Raw genomic sequence first — 23,693 nt, 5'->3', positions numbered from 1 at the left:
CATGAGTGGCATCTGCGTATTTTAGATAATATTTCAAATGTTTGCACCTTACAAGTTAGTCATTTGACATCTGAGCTCATGAGAATACAAAGTCACAGTATCTTAGGGGTTATAATCTATATTCGTTAACTCGAACAATAATTATGTAAAAGTTCAAACAGGAAATTTATAGACAGAACTTTCTTCTTTTGTGATTGCAGTGAAACTGTTTCTCTTAAGTACAATAAAACCACAAATTATGGATATTGTATGAAAAGAGTAATTTTTTCCTAAATAGAATTGGAAAGTGAAATTGTACTTTGTATTATTTCCCAGGCATTCATCTGCTATTATTTAACATAAACTCATTGCAATACTAGTATAATAAAACCTGAAGCAGTAAATTAACAAATCAGTTCTGACACCTTGTAGTAACTGGTCTCACAGAGGTGAGATGCATGAGCTCAGAAAACAAGGGTCTAACACTGACTAACGGTGAGAGGGAAAAAGAAATATGTAGCAGAGATGATAATCTCTAAAGTCAACCTTGATGAAGTAAGATTTGGTCAGAAAAGGGGAAGTCCTGGTGAGGAAGGAGAGTTGACTTGTGTCTCTGTTCCTGAGTACAGTGGGTATAGCTGGACTTTCTATAAGGAAGAAGGGGAATAAACACAGAGGCTCCTCTAACTTACTTCCATTTGGGTTCTCATGATGTGGTTATAATCATGTTTCTCAAACCACCACAATATTGTAAAGTAATTAGCCTCCAATTAAAATTAAAAAAAATCATGCTTCTCTGACATCTTTTAATATCATGAATACCAATCAAGTAAGAAAAATTTAAAAGTTAAATTTAGATCTCACATGTCACTTCTAGAAATTCTTCGCAGGTGTTCCTCTTGCCCTGATCTCTCCGCTGAGCTGGTTCTGGGTGGCAGAGCCGGCTCAAAGAGAAGCATGAGCAGGTTAGGGACGTAAGTGCAGCAGTTCCCTGTGTCTGGACCATTGAATACCACAGAGGAGAGTCTGCCAGCTGTCACATCATCAGGCCTCTGAGCACAGACAGGCAGAGGCTGTGAGAATTTGTTGATACAGTCATGCAGAAATACTACTAAGTGATACACTGATACAAATTAAGATAGCAGAACTCAAAGACCCCTTGGCCTTTGTTCCTACTGGTGTTAGAAGGGATTTTCTACCTCTTGAAAAATCAGGGATCCTGACTGTCTCAGCAAGCCGCAATTGAAACTTACAGAATGGGAAGGCATTGTGGGTAGATTCAGCCTTGAGAAACAAACAGTCCCTCTAAGGAACAAACCAAGCCTTTCTCTTCTTCCAACCCCCCTTCTCCTAAGACTTCCCCTCCCCAAGACTGATCTTCAGTCAGCACTCTCAGCAGGAAGCCTGCAGGCCGGCCCATTTCTGCCTTTAGAACAGCTTCTAGACATCTAATTAAACTCACCCAAGCAGATTCCATTATTCTTTTTGTCTGTCTCAAACTCTGCCCTCCACAAACCACTGAGCTATCCTCAGATAAGAATGGAGAAGTTGTGATTCCCTGGAGAAGGATGAAGACAGGCCCTGGGCAGATGTGTTCACGATTCACTCACCATACCAGAGGCCTGACCTCCACTATGATGATCCGAAGTAGAAGATGAGGGGAAATGAAAGTTAAATTCTAGGGGGTGGAGTTTGGACAGGAAAGGAGGAGAGAAACTATAGACCACATAGGGCCCCTCAGAAAAGACAAGGCTTTTATGTCTTAGCCTCCTTGGGTCAGTGAGTGTATTTAATTCCTCTCAGCTCTTCTCTTAGAAGCTGTTCTCAAATAGCTTCAGATGAAGCTGCTTCAAAATGAAGCAGGAAAATAGTTGATGGTGAATTTTGTGTGTCATATTGACTGGTTGCTGGTTGCCTAGATTAGACATTCTTTCTGGGTATGTCTGTGTGGGTGCTGTTTCTAGATAAGATTAGAATTTGATGTATGGACGCAGAAGTTAACTTTCCCTAAATTAAGTAGGCATCAAAAAATTTGTTGAGGGCCTATAAAGAAGAAAAATATGGAAGAAGGAAGAATTCACTGTTTTTGCATCTTCCTGTCTACTTTGAGCTAGGAGATAGATAGATTTTCTTCTCTCCCTGGAAGAGGACTTACACCAGTGGCTACCCTGGTCTCAAGCCTTTAGACTTGAACCAAATTGCACCAGCCACCAACTTTCCCGTGTCTCCAGTTTGCCTTGGGCAGATAATGGAACATCTAAGGCTCCTTGATTAAGTGAGTTAATTCATCTTGATAAATATTATACACACACATATATATATGCATTTATATATATATGTATACATAATTATGAAGAATCCCATGGACAGAGGAGACTGGTGACAGTCCATAGGGTTGCAAAATCAGATACAACTGAAGCAACATAGCATGCATGTATGTACATTAACTAATATATATATCATATTAATTCTACTACTCTGTTCTTTGGAGAACACTAATACAGTACTGAAAAGTGAAAGTCACTCAGTCATATCTGACTCTTTACGACCCCATGGACTTAGTCCATGGAATTCTCCAGGCCAGAATAGTGAAGTGGGTAGCCTTTTCCTTCTCCAGGGGATCTTCCCAACCTAGGGATTGAACCCAGGTCTCCCACATAGCAGGCAGATTCTTTACCAGCTGAGTCACAAGGGAAGCCCATGAAACAATTCTCCAATTCTGCATTAGGTGGCACAGGAACTCTGTTAAGAATAATGACATGACTGAATTGTTCAAAAATGTGTGCCAAACAGTCAATTGGTACAGTTAAAGGTACAAGGAAGATGTTGCAGGGATAATAATGTTCAATGTATCAATCTTAATCTAGTAAGATCTGTTCAGATATGAGAAAGTCAGAGTAAACTAAGAAAATGAAATGAAGAAAAAGAGCTTTGATTGGATTTACCATTGAGTGAGTCAGTCTGGGTTGCATCAAAGCCTCCCAAGAAGAGAGGTAATAAGATAGTCACTTCTATTTTAACCTCGTTTTCTCATAGGTCTCAGGATCTTGTTATCATGCTACTTCTGATATTTTTTCACATGATTAAAGCCGATCAAGCATCTCTTTGTTTTATTAAAAGTGTAAAGATGTCCCTGATGGAAATTCTTCCTACATGTTCTTCTTACTTCTGATCTCTCAGCTGAGCTCTGTATCTGGGTTGCAGATGGGGCTCAAGAAGGATGAGCAGGGCTAGTGATTTGGGGGGAACTGTAGTAGATCCCTGATTTTAAACTTGGATATCTTGCAGGACTTGTGAACACAGAAGAAACTGCAGAGCAGGGCACCTGTCACACCTTCAGGGCTTCCAAACCAAGAAGCGACTGGGCACTGGAAATTTATGTGGAGAGTCATGCAGAAATATGAAGCTGGCCAAAAAGTTCATTGGGGTCTTTCCATAAGATAGTACAGACAATCCAAATGAACTTTTTGGCCAACTTAATATTACATTATTACACTAACAGGTGTTAAATTATTAAGCTCTGACTTTCCCCTATTTTCCCATCAAAGCACTTCTTATATCCTTGAAAATAAGGCTCAGAACAGATATTGTTTGGACAAGTAGTCCTTTTTTTTTTTTTTCTCTCTCAGCTCTCAAGTAGGTTGGGAAAGAACTGGAAATGAAAAAGCCAAAAGACGCATGGCTGCCACCATGTGCTGTGCGTGTGCTCACTGTAGCAACATTTGTCCTTCTATCTCACTGGAGGATGAGACCAGGCTTGACTTCATTCTGAGGATGACTGCAGCTTTCCACCTCACTAGAAAGAGTGAGGCTGGCCAGGAGCAGGAAACACTGACCTATACCTTGGCTGAGGGAGCCCAGAACAGAACTCCTGAACCGTCTTCTTTCATGGTAGATCATAGTGTGAACCAGGACCCTGAAAAATGGAGATGTATCTGGGCAAACAGAAAAACAGTTTTCCAGTGAAAGAGAACTACAGCAAAAATAGAAAAAAAATGTTAAATCAACTTTTAGCTAGTATATTCTTACATTAAAGAAGCAGTTCCCATAATTAAAATAAAGGCTTGGGTAGTTACGAAGAGATAAAACTTCCTTTTACAATGAAGATATTTTTATTACATGCACAATATAGTATTGTTACCTACAGGCAGAATGCTGTACAGTAGATCCTAGAACTTATCCATCTTGTGTAACTGACACTTTACATTAATTGAACAGCAACTCCTTAACAATTTTCTAAGAGGTTAGATCTCATGTTAAATATTCTTACCACCATAAAAGAGCCCATGTGATTGATAGCAGAGGATTAAATAGTAGAATCACATAGAATGTTTAGAGAAAACAAATTCAGAAAACTATCTGTAAAGTAAAAGTATTTAAAGATTTAAGAAAAAAATTATCCAAAATGATTTGTAATTCCTTAATCGGGTTATTCTTTTTAATATGAATTTATTTATCTGACTGCATAAGGTCTTAGCTGTGGCATGTGGGATCTTCCCCGAGGCATGTGGGCTCTTTTGTCGCGGCACATGGCTTCTCTCTAGTGTGGTGCATGGGCTCCAGAGCACACAGGCTCAGTATTTGTTGTGCTGGGCTTAGTTGCCTCATGGCACGTGGGAACTTCGTTCCCTGACCAGGCATTGAACCTTTGTACCCTGCATTGGAAGATGGATTCTTAACCACTGGACTACCAAGAAAGTCCCTAATCAAGTTTTTCCTTATCAAAGCAAAGCAAAGTTACTAATGTTTAAAGTGGATTACCCTAAACATGAAGGGGAACGCATGTAAGAATTAAAGATTTTAAAATTTAAAAAATAAAAAAATAAATAAAATTAAAAAAAAAAAATAAAGTAGATTACCCTTTCTTCTTCCACTTTTGGTGCTGCTTGTGTGCTCACTGGGTCCTTTTGTGAAGCAGAAGCTGAGGAGACTCCAGTCCTCAACATGGTGGACAAAAAGCCCAAGGAAGATGTCAAGACTGAGAACAGCAATCAAATTAATTTGAAGGTGGTGGAGCAGGATGGTTCTGTAGTGTAGTTTAAGATTAAGAGGCATACACCATGTAGGAAGCTAATAAATGCCTATTGTGAATGACAAGATTTATTAATGGGGCAGATCAGATTCCAAGTTGATGGGCAGCCAATCAATGAAACAGACACACCTGCACAGTCAAAGATGGAAGATAAAGATACAATGACATATTCCAGCAGCAGGAAGTTGGAGAAGGAAATGGCAACCCACTCCAGCGTTCTTGCCCAGAGAATCCCAGGGACAGAGGAGCCTGGTGGGCTGCTGTCTATGGGGTCGCACAGAGTCAGACACGACTGAAGTGACTTAGCATGCATGCATGCATTGGAGAAGGAAATGGCGACCCACTCCAGTGTTCTTGCCCAGAGAATCCCAGGGACAGAGGAGCCTGGTGGGCTGCCGTCTATGGGGTCACACAGAGTCGACACGACTGAAGTGACATAGTAGAAGCGGCAGCAGGAAGGAAGTGTCTACTAAAAGCAGAACCTGCTACTTTACACCAGAATTCTTTGCCTCCAGACCAAGAAGACATTCTGTTAGAAAACCACAATTTTGTTCCACCACATCCTGACTACTACAGTATAGATTCTCTATTCTTTCATTTCCCCTGTACCCATTCCTTTCTTGTACTTGAAGTAACTGATGTATGTGCACAAGCATGTTGCATTTTTTTAACTAAATGGCCAGTGGTATGTTTTGCTCAACATCAAACGGAGATGGCTTGGGGAAAAATACTGATTCTGTGAAAATACCCACTTTTCTCCATTAGTGGCCTGCTCATCAGCTCTTATCTTTATACTCCAGTAAGTTATTTTGCTCTCACTGTTTAACAAACAAACAAACAAAAAGAACAACATAAAAATTCTTGCATGCCTTGTTTGATTGGAGAATTTTAATGTTGTTCGTTTATCACTGTAAAACCAAGGACAATTTTATAATTTTTTGTACATAGGTGTTACATGTAGAGCAATCTGTCATTAAGTAGGGATAAATTACTCTAAAAGAAATGAATCCTAGACAGTTTTCCCTTCAAGTCAAGCATCTTGTTGTTTAAATAAACTTGTTTAAAATGAAAAAAAAAAAAGTAGATTCCTATTCATTCTTAACATGCATTTCTAGTCAAAAAGAAAATTAACTGATAACAATCTGGATCAGTGCTTACTGCTAGGAGATAAAGTTATTACAAATATTCTATTATTTAATTCCCACAATAGGCCTATAAGGTAAGTCTTAGTACTTTTATTTCTTATGAAAAACTGAATCAAGTTAATTTTAATAAGGGCTAATAAGTATGATAACAAAATTCTATGTTATTTCAAAGCCCAAGCTCTTAACTGTCCACAGTTTTCCCCCACTATAACATGTGACCTGTAGAAGCACCCTGCTATGAAATAGCTCAACTTAATTTTAGCCATTACTGTGACCTGCTCTTGGTTCATTAATGGCTCTCCCTTCTATGCCACATCCTAGGGAATCTGGCTCCTACCTTTTCTTGGGGAGTATTCTATTGATAGAGCACTTGTGCTGGAGAAACACAGTCCTAGGCCTAATCATCCTATCTTCTGCACTGTCAGCCATGAAATGTTGGGTGTATCTCATAAGGTTATGTATTCCTTTAATGACCTGATAGGAATTTGTTCTTTATGTGGTATGTTTGAAGATTTACTGGTATAAAGATGCTCTATGTACATACGTATATTTATACACGTAATTATATGTATGTGTACATGTGTGCATGTGTGTATGAGTGTGTATATATAGACCATTTCCAGATTACATGCTGTATCATTCCACTGGGACAAGTTACTACTTTTCTATAATTTGGGGTAGACTCTGTATAGTAGTCTACTCTAACTTATAACGTATACTTCTCAAAGCAAAGCTTGCTTCTTTGCTATCCTAGGTCAATTTCTCATCATAAATTTGAAACTAGTTACAAAGAAAAAGAACAGAACAGAAAAGTGCATGGTATGGCATATACTAGAGAATGTGTGTGTGTGTGTTCAGTCTTGTCAAACTCTTTTTGACCCCATGGACTGTAGCCCACCAGGCTTCATGTAAATTTTCAAGCAAGAATACTGGATTGAATTGCCATTTCCTCCTCCAGGGAATCTTCCCCACCCAACTGAACAGGCGTTCTATTTTAAGTGGATCAAAAAGGTGGATTCTTTATCACTGTGCCCATTAAGAAGCCCTATTCTGTGATATACTCAAGTGTTTTACCATAAGCGAAAGGCCTGAAAACCAAAACTCTATCCTTAATAAGAACAGCTGTCCCTAGACATGGCTTCCTCTGCTAGACAGATTTCAGAAACTCATACTTTTATACCTTTTGTGACCCATTTCCAGTAAAGCACCTTAAAAATGGTCCCAAATAGAACAGCCTCAGTATATAAAAGTTCTGTAAACCAAGATAGGAACTGGAGTGGTCTTGCCAGCCAAGTCTGGCAACTTGAAAAATGAGCCTGGATAGGTCGATTATTGTTCATCTGAAGGGCACAAATATGTACACAGGACATTGACACAGCTTATATTTTTCAGTAATCACAGAGCAAATCTTTATTAAATTGTGCAGGACACTTAAATAGTTGTTTTACACTGACATTTAGTTTTACACAATGATCTTAAGAGTTAGGCACAGCTTTAAACCCTAGTTTGTATTTAAGAAAAAAGAAGGTCAGAATTTTTTCATCATTACACACTTTGTACAAGTCAAGACAGGATTAGAACTCCAACACTCTGAACATAAAATTGTTATTCTGTGTACAGATATTGCTTGTGTTTTCCTTTCCATGACCCTTTGATAAACTGAGTATGTCCTGGGCAACAGACATTCGCTCAAATACTTAGTTGATGGTAGTAGGTGGGGAGTGATTGTAGATTGTCCTGGATATCATAGAGGGTGGCAGACAGGCTTTGCCATGTTTCTTAGGTTGGTGATCAAAAAAGAAATATATGGAGGATTATGAGGGCAAAGACGTTATACCATTACTGTGTTGTCTTCAGAAGGGATTAGAGGTCTCTCTTTGAGAATACAAGAGAGTCAACAGGTGAATTAGCATGTCTGCTAACTTAAAGCAGATGCACTCTGCATCCCAAAGATGAGCACGAGTTCTAAAGTAGAGATGGGAGACCGGAAGGAAGAGATGGTGTGAATGGCACAGATGGGCTCACGTATAGAAGGTGAAATCCATGGCCAGGGTCACTATAAGAAGTGGGAGAGGGAACGGAAGTTTCAGGAACTTGGAGGGCACAGTGTCATGGGAGCTGGGCAGTCCCAAGGATTGAAATATGGATAGGCATTCCGAGAAAAGTTGCACTTAGAGAACCTATAGATGAGTGACCCATGGTTTGTAACATTGAAAAATGAGACAGTGCCTGCTTCATAGTCTAGAAAAACACCAACATGACGGGGAGGAACAGTCATGGAAAGAGTCAAGACTCTTGAGTCAGGATGAGTGGTGGAAGAGTCCTCAAAGGCTTCATACCTAAATTTATCCTTTAACCCTATAACCCAGTAGCCAAATTGAGGTCTGTATATGGAGTAAGCATTTTCAGAACTCTTGCTTCGTTGAACAGCACACTTTATATTACAGGAACGTATTCTACAGTATACCCCTAGGATCCAGGCAGTCTTCTTGGATACGTCTATTTCCCAGTAGTGTTTCCCTGAGGAGAAATATTGGGAGCCCAAGATACCATAATTATAATACTTAACAGGCCATATTGGCACAGATAGCACTTGTCTCTGATCTTCTGAAAGGACAAGATTCAAATTTAGGTTGAATGGATTCAATGTGATGTCCACTGCAGAGGAAAAAAATAAAAATAAAAACATATAACAAATACAGGGTAAGCTTATCCAGTGACATTATGAAGAGGGAACTTGGGAATTGACTGTGAAGAACTTGTGCTGATGGACTGGGGAAAAGGGTTCAAACATTAGAGTGACATATTATATGTATGTATCAGGAGGTGAACACGTGGGGCTATGATCAAATCTAATTGAAACTGCAGACTTCTGAAATGGGGTCAGAACACAGTAATTTGAAGACCCAATAAATCTTCTTACCCCAGTGGCACTGGACGCGTGTTAGCTCTGAAATGATAAAAGATTCAGTGATGTTGATTGATGCAAGTGACTAAGCACTGATACCTACTTCTTTTCTAGGGTGAGGGCAGGGGGTAGGACCACTGTGAAGCTATGAAGTGGTGAATGAGAGGATGAACCAGAAACCTAGCCATTCTCCCTTTTATATAATCACATCCTCTTCAGCAATACCCCTTCTCTGAATACCCTCCTTCTTTCTACCCCAACTTGTGCCCAAATTTAGTCCCTGGCACCACAAGAATCCCATATCCACACTCCTGCCCTGGCTTCCACACCTTTAAACATATGCAGCATTCCACGCAGATCTGGAACACGGAATACATTCTTCAGTTTCTTGGAAATCGTTTTTGGCTTCTTCAGTGTCCAGATCTCACTCCTAGAGATGATAAAAATGTTGACCCTACATCTCGTACACACCATCCTTTTAATACCACTGCCTTCCTCTCCTTCCATGCACTGACGCACTTAAACCTTCTTCCCTGAGAAACCCGAGGAGGGGAGAAGCGATGGCTCTGACACCACAGACAAAAGAAATGTGCTCGTGTCTACCTGCCCACTTAGGAAGAAGACCTTCACTTAAAAAAATTAAACAAAAAGCTGTCTCCTTCTAGAAATGGAATATATTAACCCTTCTTTCGATACTTCATGGAATGAATAAGAAACTAGGTGAAATACTGTATAGGAAAGGCTTTTGCTACCTCTGTGTTCTGCTGTGCTGTGCTGTGCTTAGCTGCTCAGTCATGTCCGAATCTTTGTGACCCCATGGACTATAGCCCATCAGGCTCTTCTGTCCATGGGGATTCTCTAAGCAAGAATACTGGAGGGAATATGCCTCCATGCTTTCCTGCAGAGTATTCCCAACCCAGGTCTCCTGCATTGCAGATGGATTCTTTTACTGTTTGAATCACCAGGGAAACCCTTTGCTACCTCTAAAATGGTACTAATATGGAAAAGTCATCACACACGATGGGTCTCCCAGATGGACGTTCCCAGGCAGATCAATAGGGAGGCTACAGATTCTGACTGTGGTATGGGTCTATTTTTGGAGAGCCAATAAGCCTGTGCCCTGGTTCAAAGCTTTACTTCCAGGGGTGTGGCCCACAAACAATATTGGAAATTTTTAGGAGTTCTGGGAAAAAGTTAAAAACTTCTGGCAAAGGAGAAGTTATGACTACTGAAAAGAAAATGGTTAGAACTTCATGTGTTTGTAAAGAATTTGGTGCTGCTAGGTGGATCAGCAAACTTTAGACACAAAGACTACACTTTCCCATATAAGTTTCTAAAATGTGTGACTTGGAAAAGATTAATTATTGCCACCAGAGTCAAAACCAATAACCTCAAGGCTCAGGTCTGCTTTTAGAAATCTAAAGAGAACCTTGTGGAATGACGTAGTCCCACTCTACTTCTAGGTAGGCAAAATTTAAAACAAAACAAAGCTTTAATTTTTTTTTTTCCTCTTTAAAGCTGACCCGCATAACTATTTTAGGGCTTGACAAGGCCCATGTGCTAACACAAGCACCAGTGAAATAAAGAAACCAAAGAAGGACGGAGGGTGAATTAAATGAGTGAAGTCACAAGAGTCTAACAGTAAAATCCTTTATCCTCTTTACCCTTATAGACCCTAACCGTGAATTCCAACTACTGAATTCATTAACATAGAATCCGGCTCATTCTCAAAAGATAGAGAACACTAAAATCCTCATCTGTGACTACAATTTAAAATAATACTACATCAAAACTTCATTGTTTGGGGAGATTTTTCATTCTGATTGACCAGATAACTCTCATGGCTACAAACCTTTCTTCATACCACATGAGCATGACTCCTGCTCACCCATACGCACCATTTCATGATTCCACTCATGTCCTAGGAGGAAGAGAGAAAACACAAGTCAAGGAGAATAAATAAAACAGCAGGATTAAGGAAGCAAAGAATAGGAAAACTATAGAGAAAAACAGAGCAGTCAAAGTTATTTGAAATTATTTGAAAAAAATCAATAAAATAGATAACCCTTTAGCTAAATATCTCAAGAAAAAAATACATAGGAGGCAAATTACTAAAATAAGAATTAAAGAAGAGACAGTACTATTGAATTAACAGAAATTAAAAGAATATAAAGGCTATGAAAAATTGTATACCAACAAACTAGATAATATAAATTAAATGGACAAATTCCTTCAAACACAGAAACTATCCACACTGATTCACAGAGAAATAGAAAAACTGAATAGACCTAAACATGTAGAGATTGGACTGAAAAGCAAAAACCTCCTCCAAAGGAAAGTCCAGTTCTAGATGGCTTCACTGGTGAATTTCTGATAGTTTTAAAGGCAAAATAATACAAATACTTCACAAATTCTTCCAAAAAACAGAGGAGGAGGAAACACTTCCCAACTCATTCCATGAGGCCAATACTATTCTGATACTAAAATGAGACAAAGACATTACAAGAAAAGTAAACTACAGGCTAATATCCCTTATGAATATAGACATGAAACTTTTTCAGTGAAACACTAGAAAATTTAATCCAGCAAAATATAAAAGATTATACATCATGCGTCCATGCATGCTGAGTCGATTCAGTTGTGTCTGACTCTTTCCGACTCTATGGACTGTAGCCTCCCAGGCTCCTCTGTCCATGGGATTCTCCAGGCAAGAATACTAGAGTAGGTTGCCATTCCCGAGATCAAACCCAGACCTATTATGTCTCCTGCATTGCCAGGCAGGTTCTTTACCACTAGCGCCACCTGGGAAGCCCCATTATACATCACAGTCAACTTGAATTTATCCCAGAAATTCCAGGTTGCTTCAACATTAGAAAAGCCATCAGTATGAGTGAAAATAAGCTTGATATATATTTCAAAGGAGCCTCTTAGTGACAACAACAGGATTAGAACCCAAGGACACAGATGAGAAGGTAACTGACACGGGTTCAGAACTGCAGGTGGGATGGCCCCCCTCACCTGCAGCAGCTCCACAGTTGACCATTCACTGCGGCGCTCCAGGTCTGAGATGAGCTCCTTCAGCAGCTCGCCCTGCTGCACCAGCTCAGCCTCCGCCACAGCCAAGCTATCCAGGGTCTTCTTCTCCTCTTCCTCCAATCTCTGCAGTTCTCTTCGCTCCTCACTGTCTAGGATGCTTCTAAGCTGATTAAACTCTGTTTGTATCCTTTGTCTCTCAGTCTGAATCTGATACTGTAAGGTTAGACAAGGAGGAGAGGGAATGAATCTGTCAGCTGGGGAGCCTACTTGTGTAAGGGATTAAGAGCCAGGAAAATATTTTTCAGGGGCTTCTTACCAGGAAGGAAGTTAAAGTAGGCAAGCAATTTTGGGGAAAGCTCAGATTTTTTTTTCAATTATTTTCCCTCAGTACAAATCAAAAAGGTTTCAAACAATCTTATCTGCCAACCCTGGGCCAAAATGTAAAATCTGAGTGAGGTCTGAGTTCTGGATAGCTGTCCTAGACACTCATGCCTCCCTGCATTACTGCAGTCCCTAAGTTCGAACCTTGAGAAAAAGCTCAGTCTTTTGCCATTGTCTTCCACTGAAGGTGTCAGAGACTTGCAGGAGGAGTGGAAGACAGAATTCTCCAGCCTTCTTCACCATAGAAGGCTTCCCTGGTGGCTCAAGAACATGTGTGCAATGCAGGAGACTCAGGAGACTTGGGTTCAGTCCCTGAGATAAGAAAATCCCCTGTGAAGAATATGGCAACCCATTCCAGTATTCTTGCCTGGAGAATCTTATGGACTGAGGAGCCTGGCAGGCCATAGTCCATAGAGTCACAAAGAGTCAGACATGACTGAGGCAACTGAGCATAACACAGACTCACCATAAAGTCAGTCTTCATGCTGAATTCCGAAACTCTGTGTATGTTTGAAACATATCCACTCTCTAGCCCCTACTTCTCACAGAGAAAGGACCAAGGAGAGAACAAATAAAATAGCACCTGGACTCATTTAATGCCAGGCAACAAGAGGAAGGGGCTTCCTCATGATTAGGACAGAATGACAGACGGTTGTGCTGACCCCTGACTCAGAAATCCATTAAGAAGAGTCTCCGCCCACCTTCCAGGAAGTTCTCCCTTCTCTGATGTCAGCTTCCAACTTCTCAGCCTTCTGCTGCTCCTTCCTCAGCCTCGTCAGAGCCGCCTGGAGCATCTCCTATAAGGGAGGAACCACACCAGCATCAAACTTTGGGCTTTTTCAGCACCTGGACAGAGAATAAACAGGGAAGAAATCATGCTGATCTCAGAAGAGACCAGTTTATGGAAATCAGTTTGAATCTGATCATTAAAATCGATGACACAGGATAGAAAAAATTCTGAGAAGGTAAATGCATTGTTTATTCCTAAGCGGTGAAAGTCACTATCCTTGCCAATTCTTTTTTTTACAGTAATTATCGATTCTGCTTCGGCAAGGAATGTCCTTGTTTCTTATTGACATTTTTTATATGTTCAATCCACAGTCTTCAACAGCACCCATTCTGCTGAGAGCTAATCTCAGCAACTAGAGCTAATCTGGTGAAGGAATTGCCAATCAACACAACAAAAGAGACAAAAGAAGAAAACCTCTCACTTTCAGCCAAGAGTCTATACTTTTGGCTTCTCCTTTATGTAACTAAAGAAAAACACAGGAATGTCCTTCAGACATTGGAAGTTGAGCATACTGTGAGAGACATACATCGGAGATTACAGAGCTCACTACTACGGTGCCAAACAGAGCAGTTGAAAAGGCGAGAGTTTCCACCAAGTACTAATTTCCGTCCTGGGCCCTACCTGACTTTCCTGGACGGCCTCTTCCATGAGGAGGGTGTGGTGACCATGGTGCTCCTGAGATCGTTCACAAAGACGACAAATGACTTTTCTGTCTTCCTTACAGAAGAGCAGGAGTTTCTCTTCATGGTGCACACAGAGACCTGTCTTCTGTCCCTCCTCTGCGCTCAGCTTGACTGTTCTGAGTCTCTCCACTATGTTGGCCAGATGCAGATTAGGCCACAGGTTTCCAAGTGAGTACCGCGCACCACACACAGGACAGCTGCTGTCTCCTCCTAGGCTGATGTCTGTCTCCTTGCTGTCAGTGATGCAAGTCTGGCAGAAGCTGTGACCACAGCCTAGACTTAGGGGTTCTGTTAAAAGCTCCTGGCAGATGGGACAGGATACCTCTTTCTGTAGGTTCACCGCAGTATTTAAAGCCATAGCAGCTGCTCCCTGGCTTCCTCCTATCTGGAGCTCTTCTTGCTTAAGGATTCTGGGATGGATGGGCAGATTGAAAAGAGATATGTAAGACTGGCATAGATAAAAAAGATTTCAATCATGCAGACATTAAAAACTGATTAAGACTTAAATACTGAAGAACAAGAAAGAACAAATGGAATTTAATGGCCTGGGAAAGCCACTAATGCCTCAGGGCTTTTGCAGTTTGCTTTTCTTTCACCCTACAATGATCTTTCCCTTGATATTTGCATGACTTCCTGTTATGCTTCATATGGCTCCCTCCTTACATGGTCTCTCCTTTGAAGGGCCTTATGTGATTAACTCATCTACAGCACAAGCATCAATACATCACTTTGTGTGCACTTACCATCTTTCCTTATTATCACCGTATAATATATTGATACCTTTCTTGAAGTATCTTACTCTGAAAATGCAATCTGTGTAGATTGCTGCTAAGTCGCTTCAGTCGTGTCCGACTCTGTGTGACCTCATAGATGGCAGCCCACCAGGCTCCCCTGTCCCTGGGATTCTCCAGACAAGAATACTGGAGTGAGTTGCCATTGCCTTCTCCAATGCATGAAAGTGAAAACTGAAAGTGAAGTCGCTCAGTTGCGTCTCACTCTTCATGAGCCCACGGATTGCAGCCCACCAGGCTCCTGTGTAAATTAGGCACTGTTTTTATTCACTGCTGTATCCCTAATGCCTAGCACAGGGAGCATAATGTTTGATGAATACATAAAGGATCTTCTCACTTCCCCAGAGGAAATTAGACCTTTCTTAAAAAAAAAAAAATTCAGCATTTCCTCTTTTCTTTCCGTTAATTAGCTGTTCTCCTATAGGTGAGCTTTAGGAGCACAGATAGGTTTCCAGTGAATATTTATCTATGGGTCAATCAATCAATTTTTCTATCTGTCTCTCCCAATATACCTTTCCATAAGGAGTTCTTCTACGTACTTATACTCACTCCCCAGAGACACCCACAGACAGAGTAAACATTATAAGAGGAAGGTAATTTTATGACTAACAATTATCTCAGTTCAGTTCAGTTGCTCAGTTGGATCTGACTGTTTGTGACTCCAGGGACTGCAGCAAACCAGGCCTCCCTGTCCATCACCAACTGCAGGAGTCTACTCAAACTCATGCCCATTGAGTTGGTGATGGCATCCAACCATCTCATCCTCTGTCATTCCCTTCTCCTTCCACCTTCAATCTTTCCCAGCATCAGAGTCTTTTCCAAGGAGTGAGTTCTTTGCATCAGGTGGCCAAAGTATTGGAGTTTCAGCTTCAGCATCAGTTCTTCCAGTGAATTTTCAGGACAGATTTCCTTTAGGATGGACAAGTTAAATCTCTTTCCAGTCCAAAGGATTCTGAAGAATCTTCTCCAACATTACAGTTCAAAAGCATCAATTCTTCGGCACTCAGCTTTCGTTATAGTCCAACTCTCACATCCATACATGACTACTGGAAAAACCATAGCTTTGACTAGATGGATCTTTGTTGGCAAAGTAATGTGTCTGCTTTTTAATATGCTGTCTAGGTTGGTCATAACTTATCTTCCAAGGAGTAAGAGTCTTTTAATTTCATGGCTGCAGTCACCACCTGCAGTGATTTTTGAGCCCCCCCAAATAAAGTCTGACACCATTTCCCCTGTTTCCCCACCTATTTGCCATGAGGTGATGGGACCAGATGCCATGATCTTAATTCAGTTTTTTGAATGTTGAGCTTTAAGCCAACTTTTTCACTCTCCTCTTTCACTTTCATCAAGAGGCTTTTTAGTTCTTCACTTTCTGTCATAAGGGTGGTGTCATCTGCGTATCTGAGGTTATTGATATTTCTCCCAGCAATCTTGATTCCAGCTTGTGCTTCATCCAGCCCAATGTTTCTCATGATGTACTCTGCATAGAAGTTAAATAAGCAGGGTGACAATATACAGCCTTGATGTACTCCTTTCCCTATTTGGAACCATTCTGTTTTTCCATGTCCAGTTCTAACTGTTGCTTCCTGACCTGCCTACAGATTTCTTAAGAGGCAGGTCAGGTGTTCTTGTATTCCCATATCTTTAAGAATTTTCCACAGTTTGTTGTGATCCACACAGTCAAAGGCTTTGGCATAGTCAATAAAGCAGAAGTTCTTCTGGAACTCTCTTGCTTTTTTGATGATCCAATGGATGTTGGCAATTTGATCTCTGGTTCCTCTGCTTTTTCTAAATCCAACTGGAACATCTGGAAGTTCACAGTTTACATACTGTTGAAGCCTAGCTTGGAGAATTTTGAGCATTATTTTGCTAGTATGTGAGATGAGTGCAGTTGTTTGAGCATTCTTGGATGGCCCCACAGGGCATGGCTTAGTTTCACTGAGTTAGACAAGGCTGTGGTCCTAGAGTGATTAGATTGACTAGTTTCCTGAGATTATGGTTTCAGTGTGTCTGCCCTCTGATGCCTTCTTGCAACACCTACCGTCTTACTTGGGTTTCTCTTACCTTGGCATCTGGTCTCATCACTTCATGGGAAATAGATGGGGAGACAGTAGAAACAGTGTCAGACTTTATTTTGGGGGGCTCCAAAATCACTGCAGATGGTGATTGCAGCCATGAAATTAAAAGACGCTTACTCCTTGGAAGAAAAGTTATGACCAACCTAGATAGCATATTGAAAAGCAGAGACGTTACTTTGCCAACAAAGGTCCGTCTAATCAAGGCTATGGTTTTTCCAGTGGTCATGTATGGATGTGAGAGTTGGACTTTGAAGAAAGCTGAGTGCCGAAGAATTGATGCTTTTGAACTGTGGTGTTGGAGAAGACTCTTGAGAGTCCCTTGGACTGCAAGGAGATCCAACCAGTCCATTCTAAAGGAGATCAGTCTTGGGTGTTCTTTGGAAGGACTGATGCTAAAGCTGAAACTCCAGTCCTTTGGCCACCTCATGCAAAGAGTTGACTCATTGGAAAAGACTCTGATGCTGGGAGGGATTGGGGGCAGGAGGAGAAGGGAATGACAGAGGATGAGATGGCTGCATGGCATCACTGACTCAGTGGACGTGAATTTAAGTGAACCCTGGAAGATGGTGATGGACAGGGAGGCCTGGCGTGCTGCGATTCATGGGGTCACAAAGAGTCGGACACGACTGAGCAGCTGAACTGAACTGAACTTGAGCATTCTTTGGCATTGCCTTTCTTTGGGATTGGAATGAAAATTGACCTTTTCCAGTCCTGTGGCCACTGCTGAGTTTTCCAAATTTGCTGGCATATTGAGTACAGCATTTTCACAGCATCATCTTTTAGGACTCGAAATAGAGCAATTGGAATTCCATCACCTCCACTAGCTTTGTTAGTGGTGATGCTTCCTAGGCCCATTTGACTTCACATTCCAGGATGCTGGGCTCCAGGTGAGTGATCATACAATCGTGATTATCTGGGTCATGAAGCTCTTTTTTGTACAGTTCTTCTGTGTATTCTTGCCACCTCTTCTTAGTATCTTCTGCTTCTGTTAGGTCCATACCATTTCTTTCCTTTATTGAGCCCACCTTTGCATGAAATGTTCCCTTGGTATCTCTAATTTTCTTGAAGAGATCTCTAGTCTTTCCCATTCTGTTGTTTTCCTCTATTTCTTTTGCACTGATCTCTGAGGAAGGCTTTCTTATCTCTCCTTGCTATTCTTTGGAACTCTGCATTTAAATTGGTATATCTTTCCTTTTCTCCTTTGCCTTCTGCCTCTGTTCTTTTCACAGTTATTTGTAACAATTGTCTAGCCAGTTAGAATTTATAAGTCACTTCAACCTATTTATTCTGCATATAAAAATCTTTGTGAAATGAGTACTCCCTTTATTCAGATGCATAAATAGAATCAAGTGACTTACAAAGATCATTCAAATCAATAAGTTGAATTGGGGTGACTTCCCTGGTGGCTCAGATGGTAAAGCGTCTGCCTACAATACAGGAGACTCAGGTTCAATCCCTGGGTCAGAAAGATCTCCTGGAGAAGGAAATGGTGACCCACCCCAGTATTCTTGCCTGGAAAATTCCATGGGCAGAAGAGACTGGTGGGCTATATAGTCCATGGGGTGGCAAAGAGTCACACACGACTGAGCGACTTCACTCACTTCACTCATAGTGTCTTCAGGGTCCTCTTTCAGAGGCCTGGTGGGTGTGATAAATACTATCACTTAGAGGTGCATATTTTTGAGAAATCAAATAATTTTCCAAATAGGAGAATATCGAAGATATTGCTGCTGAATAAGTGAGATTTGAATGGAAAGCTGAATGATGAGCAGGGAACATGAAATGAGAGGAAAAAAATATTTTAGCGAGAAGGAGTCACATATGTTAATGTCCTGTTAGTGAAAGGCACAGCATCTTCAACCTGCTTTAAAAGGTCAGTCTGACTGGTATGCAGAGAGCTGCTAGGCTTTCAGAATTGCAAGAACCCAGAAGGGACCAGAAATTTTACACTTCCTACATGATGTGAAGTGTCCTTCCAAAGAGCAGAGGTTCAATGATGGAAGTTTGTAGGAAAAGTTGATGGAAACAACGGAGAGAAGCAGAAGAGAGTGAGAGATGAGACAAAATGACAGGCTTGGGAGTTAGAGATTGTGTATATGGGAATGAAGGATTATCATCAGGCTTAAGTTTTTTCTTCCTGTAAAAAGGAAGACATTGGTATGTCTAGGAAGACTTCTCCTAGTTCTTTATTTTTGTTATTTTTGGTAAACAGAGACCTCAGCTTCCTCACAGAAGTTGTAACTCTTATAGGGTCACCTATAGGGTCCTGGAAGCTATGCTTCTCGTTCTTACAAGGTAATGCTTCTGGTTCTTACAAGGAAATCAGTCTGTTGGCACAAAACTTACTTAAACTATGTTAGTTTTATACATATCCACCTGATCTTGTTCTCTTGCAAATGACCTGAAGAGAGAGATGACGTACCTACTATACCACAATATGGCCCCTCACCGAGAGCCCACCAGAGGCGGCCATACTGACTTCTGGGTCTCCTCTCCCCTATGCCCCTGCTAGGCTAAGTGAACCTGGTTGGTTTCTGCCCTGCCAAGATACATGAGTGGGAATGGCAAACCAAAGCTGAAACTAGTGCTAGTGGTCACTCAGAGGTCCTGTCGCAGAGTGGTAGCATGGCGATGCTGACTCTCCGAACCTGGACTCCTTAGTACAAGGAACTATGAAGCAAAAGATTACGAAAATAAAAATAAAGGAATATCTTGGTAGATATTAATATCTTGGAACTTGCTATGATGGATTTTTTTGTCTCCTATGCAGATGCATTCACTTGCTTGAATGTGAGCTTATTTGAAAACAAGGTCTTTGCAGATGTAATCAAGTTTAGATGAGATTATACTGATACAAAGTGGGCTATAAACACAATGACCAATATCCTTTAAGAAGATGAGAGTGCACACACACACTGGAAAGAAGGCCATGTGGCGATGGTGGCAGAGATTGGATTAGTGTAGCCACGAGGCAAGAAATGACTAAGATTGCTGAAAGCCTCCAGAAACTAGGGGATGAGCATGGAATAGGTTCCTCCTTGGAGCCTACAGAAAAGAAACAACTCTACAACCACTTTGATGTTGGACTTCTAGCCTCCTGAACTGTGAGAAAATAAATTTCTGTTCCTTGAACAACCCAGTTTGTGATACATTTTTCTTTGTGACAGTCCTAGGAAACGAATACAGTTGCAAAGGTTTGATATTGAAACAAAGATCTGAGGGATTCATAAACTATACACTTACCCTTGCTCTAAAGAGTCGGGGAGAGGGGCATGATGAAAGCTGCATGGAGATAAATTTAGGTCTAGAAATCTGTCCACTTCACCAATCATCCATGAAGTGAACCTGGTGAGAAGTAAAGCTGGTGGGTATAATCTAGCCAATGGTAGAGATACTGAAAATTGTCTAAAGACCGTATGTTGTTAACCCCTGGCTACAGTGACTATGTGTCAGATCAGGCTCTGATAACTGGCAAGACCAGGGGTTTACATAATATGACATTGTCCACCCTAGCTTACAGCTGAAGGTATGAGCCAACATTGGCATGATATGTTTTCATTCTATTGAGAATCCACTCAATACTGAGAAACACTAAGAGTCTACAGAGGAGGGAAGAGTAGAACATGCATTCTACTGTGGCGCTTGGACCTCCTGTTTAGAGTTTGGCTGCAAGGAACAGATGTCAAAGTGGATGTCACCATAAATGGCTGCAAAAGGAGAAAGGTGCAGAGGAACCAGAGCCCCCAAACATGGGAAGTGACCCAACCAAGACCCAAGAATGACCCCAAGAGCAGAGCAGCCATCTTTCAGGGACATGGAGAAGGGAATACAAGGAGTATCTACCTGATAGAACTCCCAAGTCAGACAGTTGCCATGGTGTCAAATGAATGCATCCTACACTTGCGTTTTCTCCTAATATCTGGATTCACGATATTGTAAACTCTATGCTCCTCTGCAGATTAGACAGTAAAATGAAAGTGTCTCTAGAAAGTGGAGTGCAGGGAAGATTGGCCCTAGGAGCTTCTAGACAACATCCCAGACACTTCTCTGTTTCTTGAGTCAGGAACGGCCAATGAGAAAAGAAGGCCTTTAAGTCGCTCACATTCATAAGATTGTGCTCAATTTTCTTTTCACAATGAGGCCTTTGGGACTTCCCTATTGGTCCAGTGGTTGACTCCACCTTCCAATGCAAGAGATGCAAGTTTTCCTGGTTGGGGAACCTAGGTCCTACATGCCACAGGGTGTGACCAAAATTTGTAAAAAATAAATCAATGGGGCTTCAAGAGCACTACTTAAAATTGCAAGACCTTTACTGGGTCTTTGCAGATCCCTCAGCCTGAGTCAACATTTAAAAAATGTTCCTCCATAATATTAATCATCTTCTTATATACTACATTAGTTTTGTTTGTTTACAATCTCTTCCCAGCTATAATGTAAGCTACTATATGTATTTAACATTTATTGTATGTTGAATAGATATTCACTGTACTTTTAAAAGCCAGCAGCCTGCGTTAGTTCCTATGAACTACATCTTAAAAATAAATGAATAAATCTATTTTCTTCCTATTTATTGCAGCTTGTTTTTGACCCTGAGAAGACACTTGTTATCTGGGGAGAAGTGGATCCTATTCAAGAGTAAGGCATAGACTCACAGAAAGGCAGTAACAATGACTTCTGAAAAGTGGGCACACAGAACAGAGAGGCCATGTATCAGAATGTCAGTAAGATACAATCCTTGTGTATACGTAGCACAGCTTCTTTATCCATTCTTCTATCAATGGACATTAAGGTCCCATTCTATGACACAGGGAACTATACTCAATATCCTATGATAAACCTAATGGAAAAGCATATAAAAAATAATATATATGTATAACTGGATCATTTTCTGCCTAGCAGAAATTAACACAACATTGTAAATCAACTACATTTCAATAAAATAAATTTTAAAATACAAAAAATAAGGTAGGATAATAACAATAAAAAAAGATATCAGTCACTGTGAAATGCGAGCTTAAGATGGGACATGCTTAGTGTCAATCGATAAGAGCAAACTTCTTTGTAAGACCACTGAGTCTTTGGGCTCCTTCTGAGCAATAATCAACTCCTTATTAATTAGTGGCCTATTATAAATAATAAGTAATTGAGGGAGCAATCACTGCAAAAGTGTGCCTAAGTGGAAGAAGAAGGAGGAAGAGCTCCAAGGCAGGAGAGACTAATGAAGAGAGAGCAGCAGGTCTATCCAGGGAAGTGCAAGCCGATTCCTGAGACTGGACCTCAGCAGGACACATGACAAATGGAAGCCACAGAGGTGGGCAGTAGTCATAACATCCAACCTGCCATCCTCAGGCAGGACAGAAGCTGAGGGGATGTCAGGAGGGCCACAGACAGCCCCTCAGTGGTGCCAGGAGGAGGGCCAAAGGATCAACTTCCACATTGCCCCTGGCCATGTTCCCAAGGCTCCATTCTGTCTGATGCTCCATACAAGAAGCTGGGGCATCACACAGTTGGAAAACAGGGACCTCCTTCACCAGGTTTTCTTCTAATGAGGTGGAGGTGAGCAGATTTTCTGTTCATCTCATTATGAGAGAGAGACACACACACAGATAAACACACACAGAGACACAGAGAGATAGGATTCTATTTCCTCTCAGGAAGGTAGACAATCAAAGCTATGGTATAGGAAAGAGACGTGGATGGACTCAGCCTGGAGAAATAAGTGCTCCTCCAGGAAGCAAGCAAGGCCCTCTGCCTCTTCCACACTCACTTCTTTCCAGGCCGTTCCTCCTCTAGACTCAGAGCTGCCATCTGTCTGCACTTAGCAGGTCGCCTGCAAGTTGGCTTTTTTGACCTTCGGAGCAAGCCTGAGCCACAATCTAAACTCATCCAATTAAGCCTAGTACTTTCCTTCCAGAGTCTTCCGCCCTCTGTGCCTCCACAAACCTCCCACACACCTTCAGCTTCCAGACAAGACTCTTGGTTTCAGTGGTGAAGAAAAGCAGGGGCAATCATGGTCAGAATTCACTCACCAAACAAGGCTCAGTCTGCATGAAGCAGCTTCTTATGAGGAGCTGGCAGAGAAACGAAAGTGAAATCTTGGCCTGGCAGGAAGAGGAAGAGTGCAGGAACTCTGGGCCAAGTTGGCAGCGGTCCCTTAGGGCCACTGGGGAGAGAGTAATGTTTTAACCCAGGGGTTTTCAGGGCGGGGCGGGGGGCGGGGGGGCTTTGGCTTCTGTGACAAATTTGGTTGTAGGGGATGCTACTGCCATCTAGTGGACAGAGACCAGGGATACAGCCAACCGTTCTATAATGCACATGATGATTCCCACGTGTGTCCTGTCCAAATTGCTGAGGTTGAGAAGCTCTGTTTAGCCATCTGCTCCTAGACCAGCTGGAAGTGGAGGGTCTCCACCACTTTCATAATTGTGCACAGGCCCTCAATCAGTCCACCATTAAAAAATACTTATTTATTGACTGTGATATATCTTAGTTGTAGCTTGTGGGATCTTCAGTCTTCATTGCGGTACGTACGATCTAGTCCCCTGACCAGGGATCGAACCTGAGCCACAGTTTTGGGAGTACACAGTCTTAACCACTGGACTACCAGGAAAGTCCCCCAGTCAACCAATTTGAATCAGCCCTTCCTGTCCAGTGTTCTACTTGCTCCACAAAAGCATTACACCGTCTCCTAGGAGATGGGAGATGAAACCACACCTGATGGGAATAACCTTGAGCAGAGAAGCGCCTATCAAACGTCTCCCACCTTCTTGGGCACAGGATAATCCTAGCACATTATGTCTCCATGAAAAGTTTTATTTATTAATCTATTTATTTTGCTTTATTGAGGAAGTACAATTAAAGGACTAATTT

General features: G+C 41.4%; 1 protein-coding gene and 1 pseudogene across 1 annotated transcript; one reads left to right on the top strand and one right to left on the bottom strand.

Moving 5' to 3' along the window:
• Positions 4,890 to 8,162, top strand: LOC102176808 (annotated as a pseudogene).
• Positions 7,542 to 22,960, bottom strand: LOC102170446 (tripartite motif-containing protein 34). The gene is made up of 8 exons (XM_005689802.3): positions 22,853 to 22,960; positions 13,893 to 14,364; positions 13,183 to 13,278; positions 12,083 to 12,313; positions 10,963 to 10,985; positions 9,394 to 9,494; positions 9,080 to 9,106; positions 7,542 to 8,814 (listed from the first exon to the last, which is right to left on the bottom strand). Exons 2-8 carry the CDS (start codon positions 14,310 to 14,312, stop codon positions 8,243 to 8,245), a joined length of 1,470 nt encoding a protein of 489 aa, XP_005689859.1. The 5' UTR covers positions 14,313 to 14,364; positions 22,853 to 22,960; the 3' UTR covers positions 7,542 to 8,242.

The sequence above is a fragment of the Capra hircus genome, chromosome 15 (assembly GCF_001704415.2).
Source record: "Capra hircus breed San Clemente chromosome 15, ASM170441v1, whole genome shotgun sequence".
Lineage (NCBI taxonomy): Eukaryota > Metazoa > Chordata > Mammalia > Artiodactyla > Bovidae > Capra > Capra hircus.
Note: the sequence above shows the minus strand (reverse complement) of the source record. Positions and strands in the feature narration are given on the sequence as shown.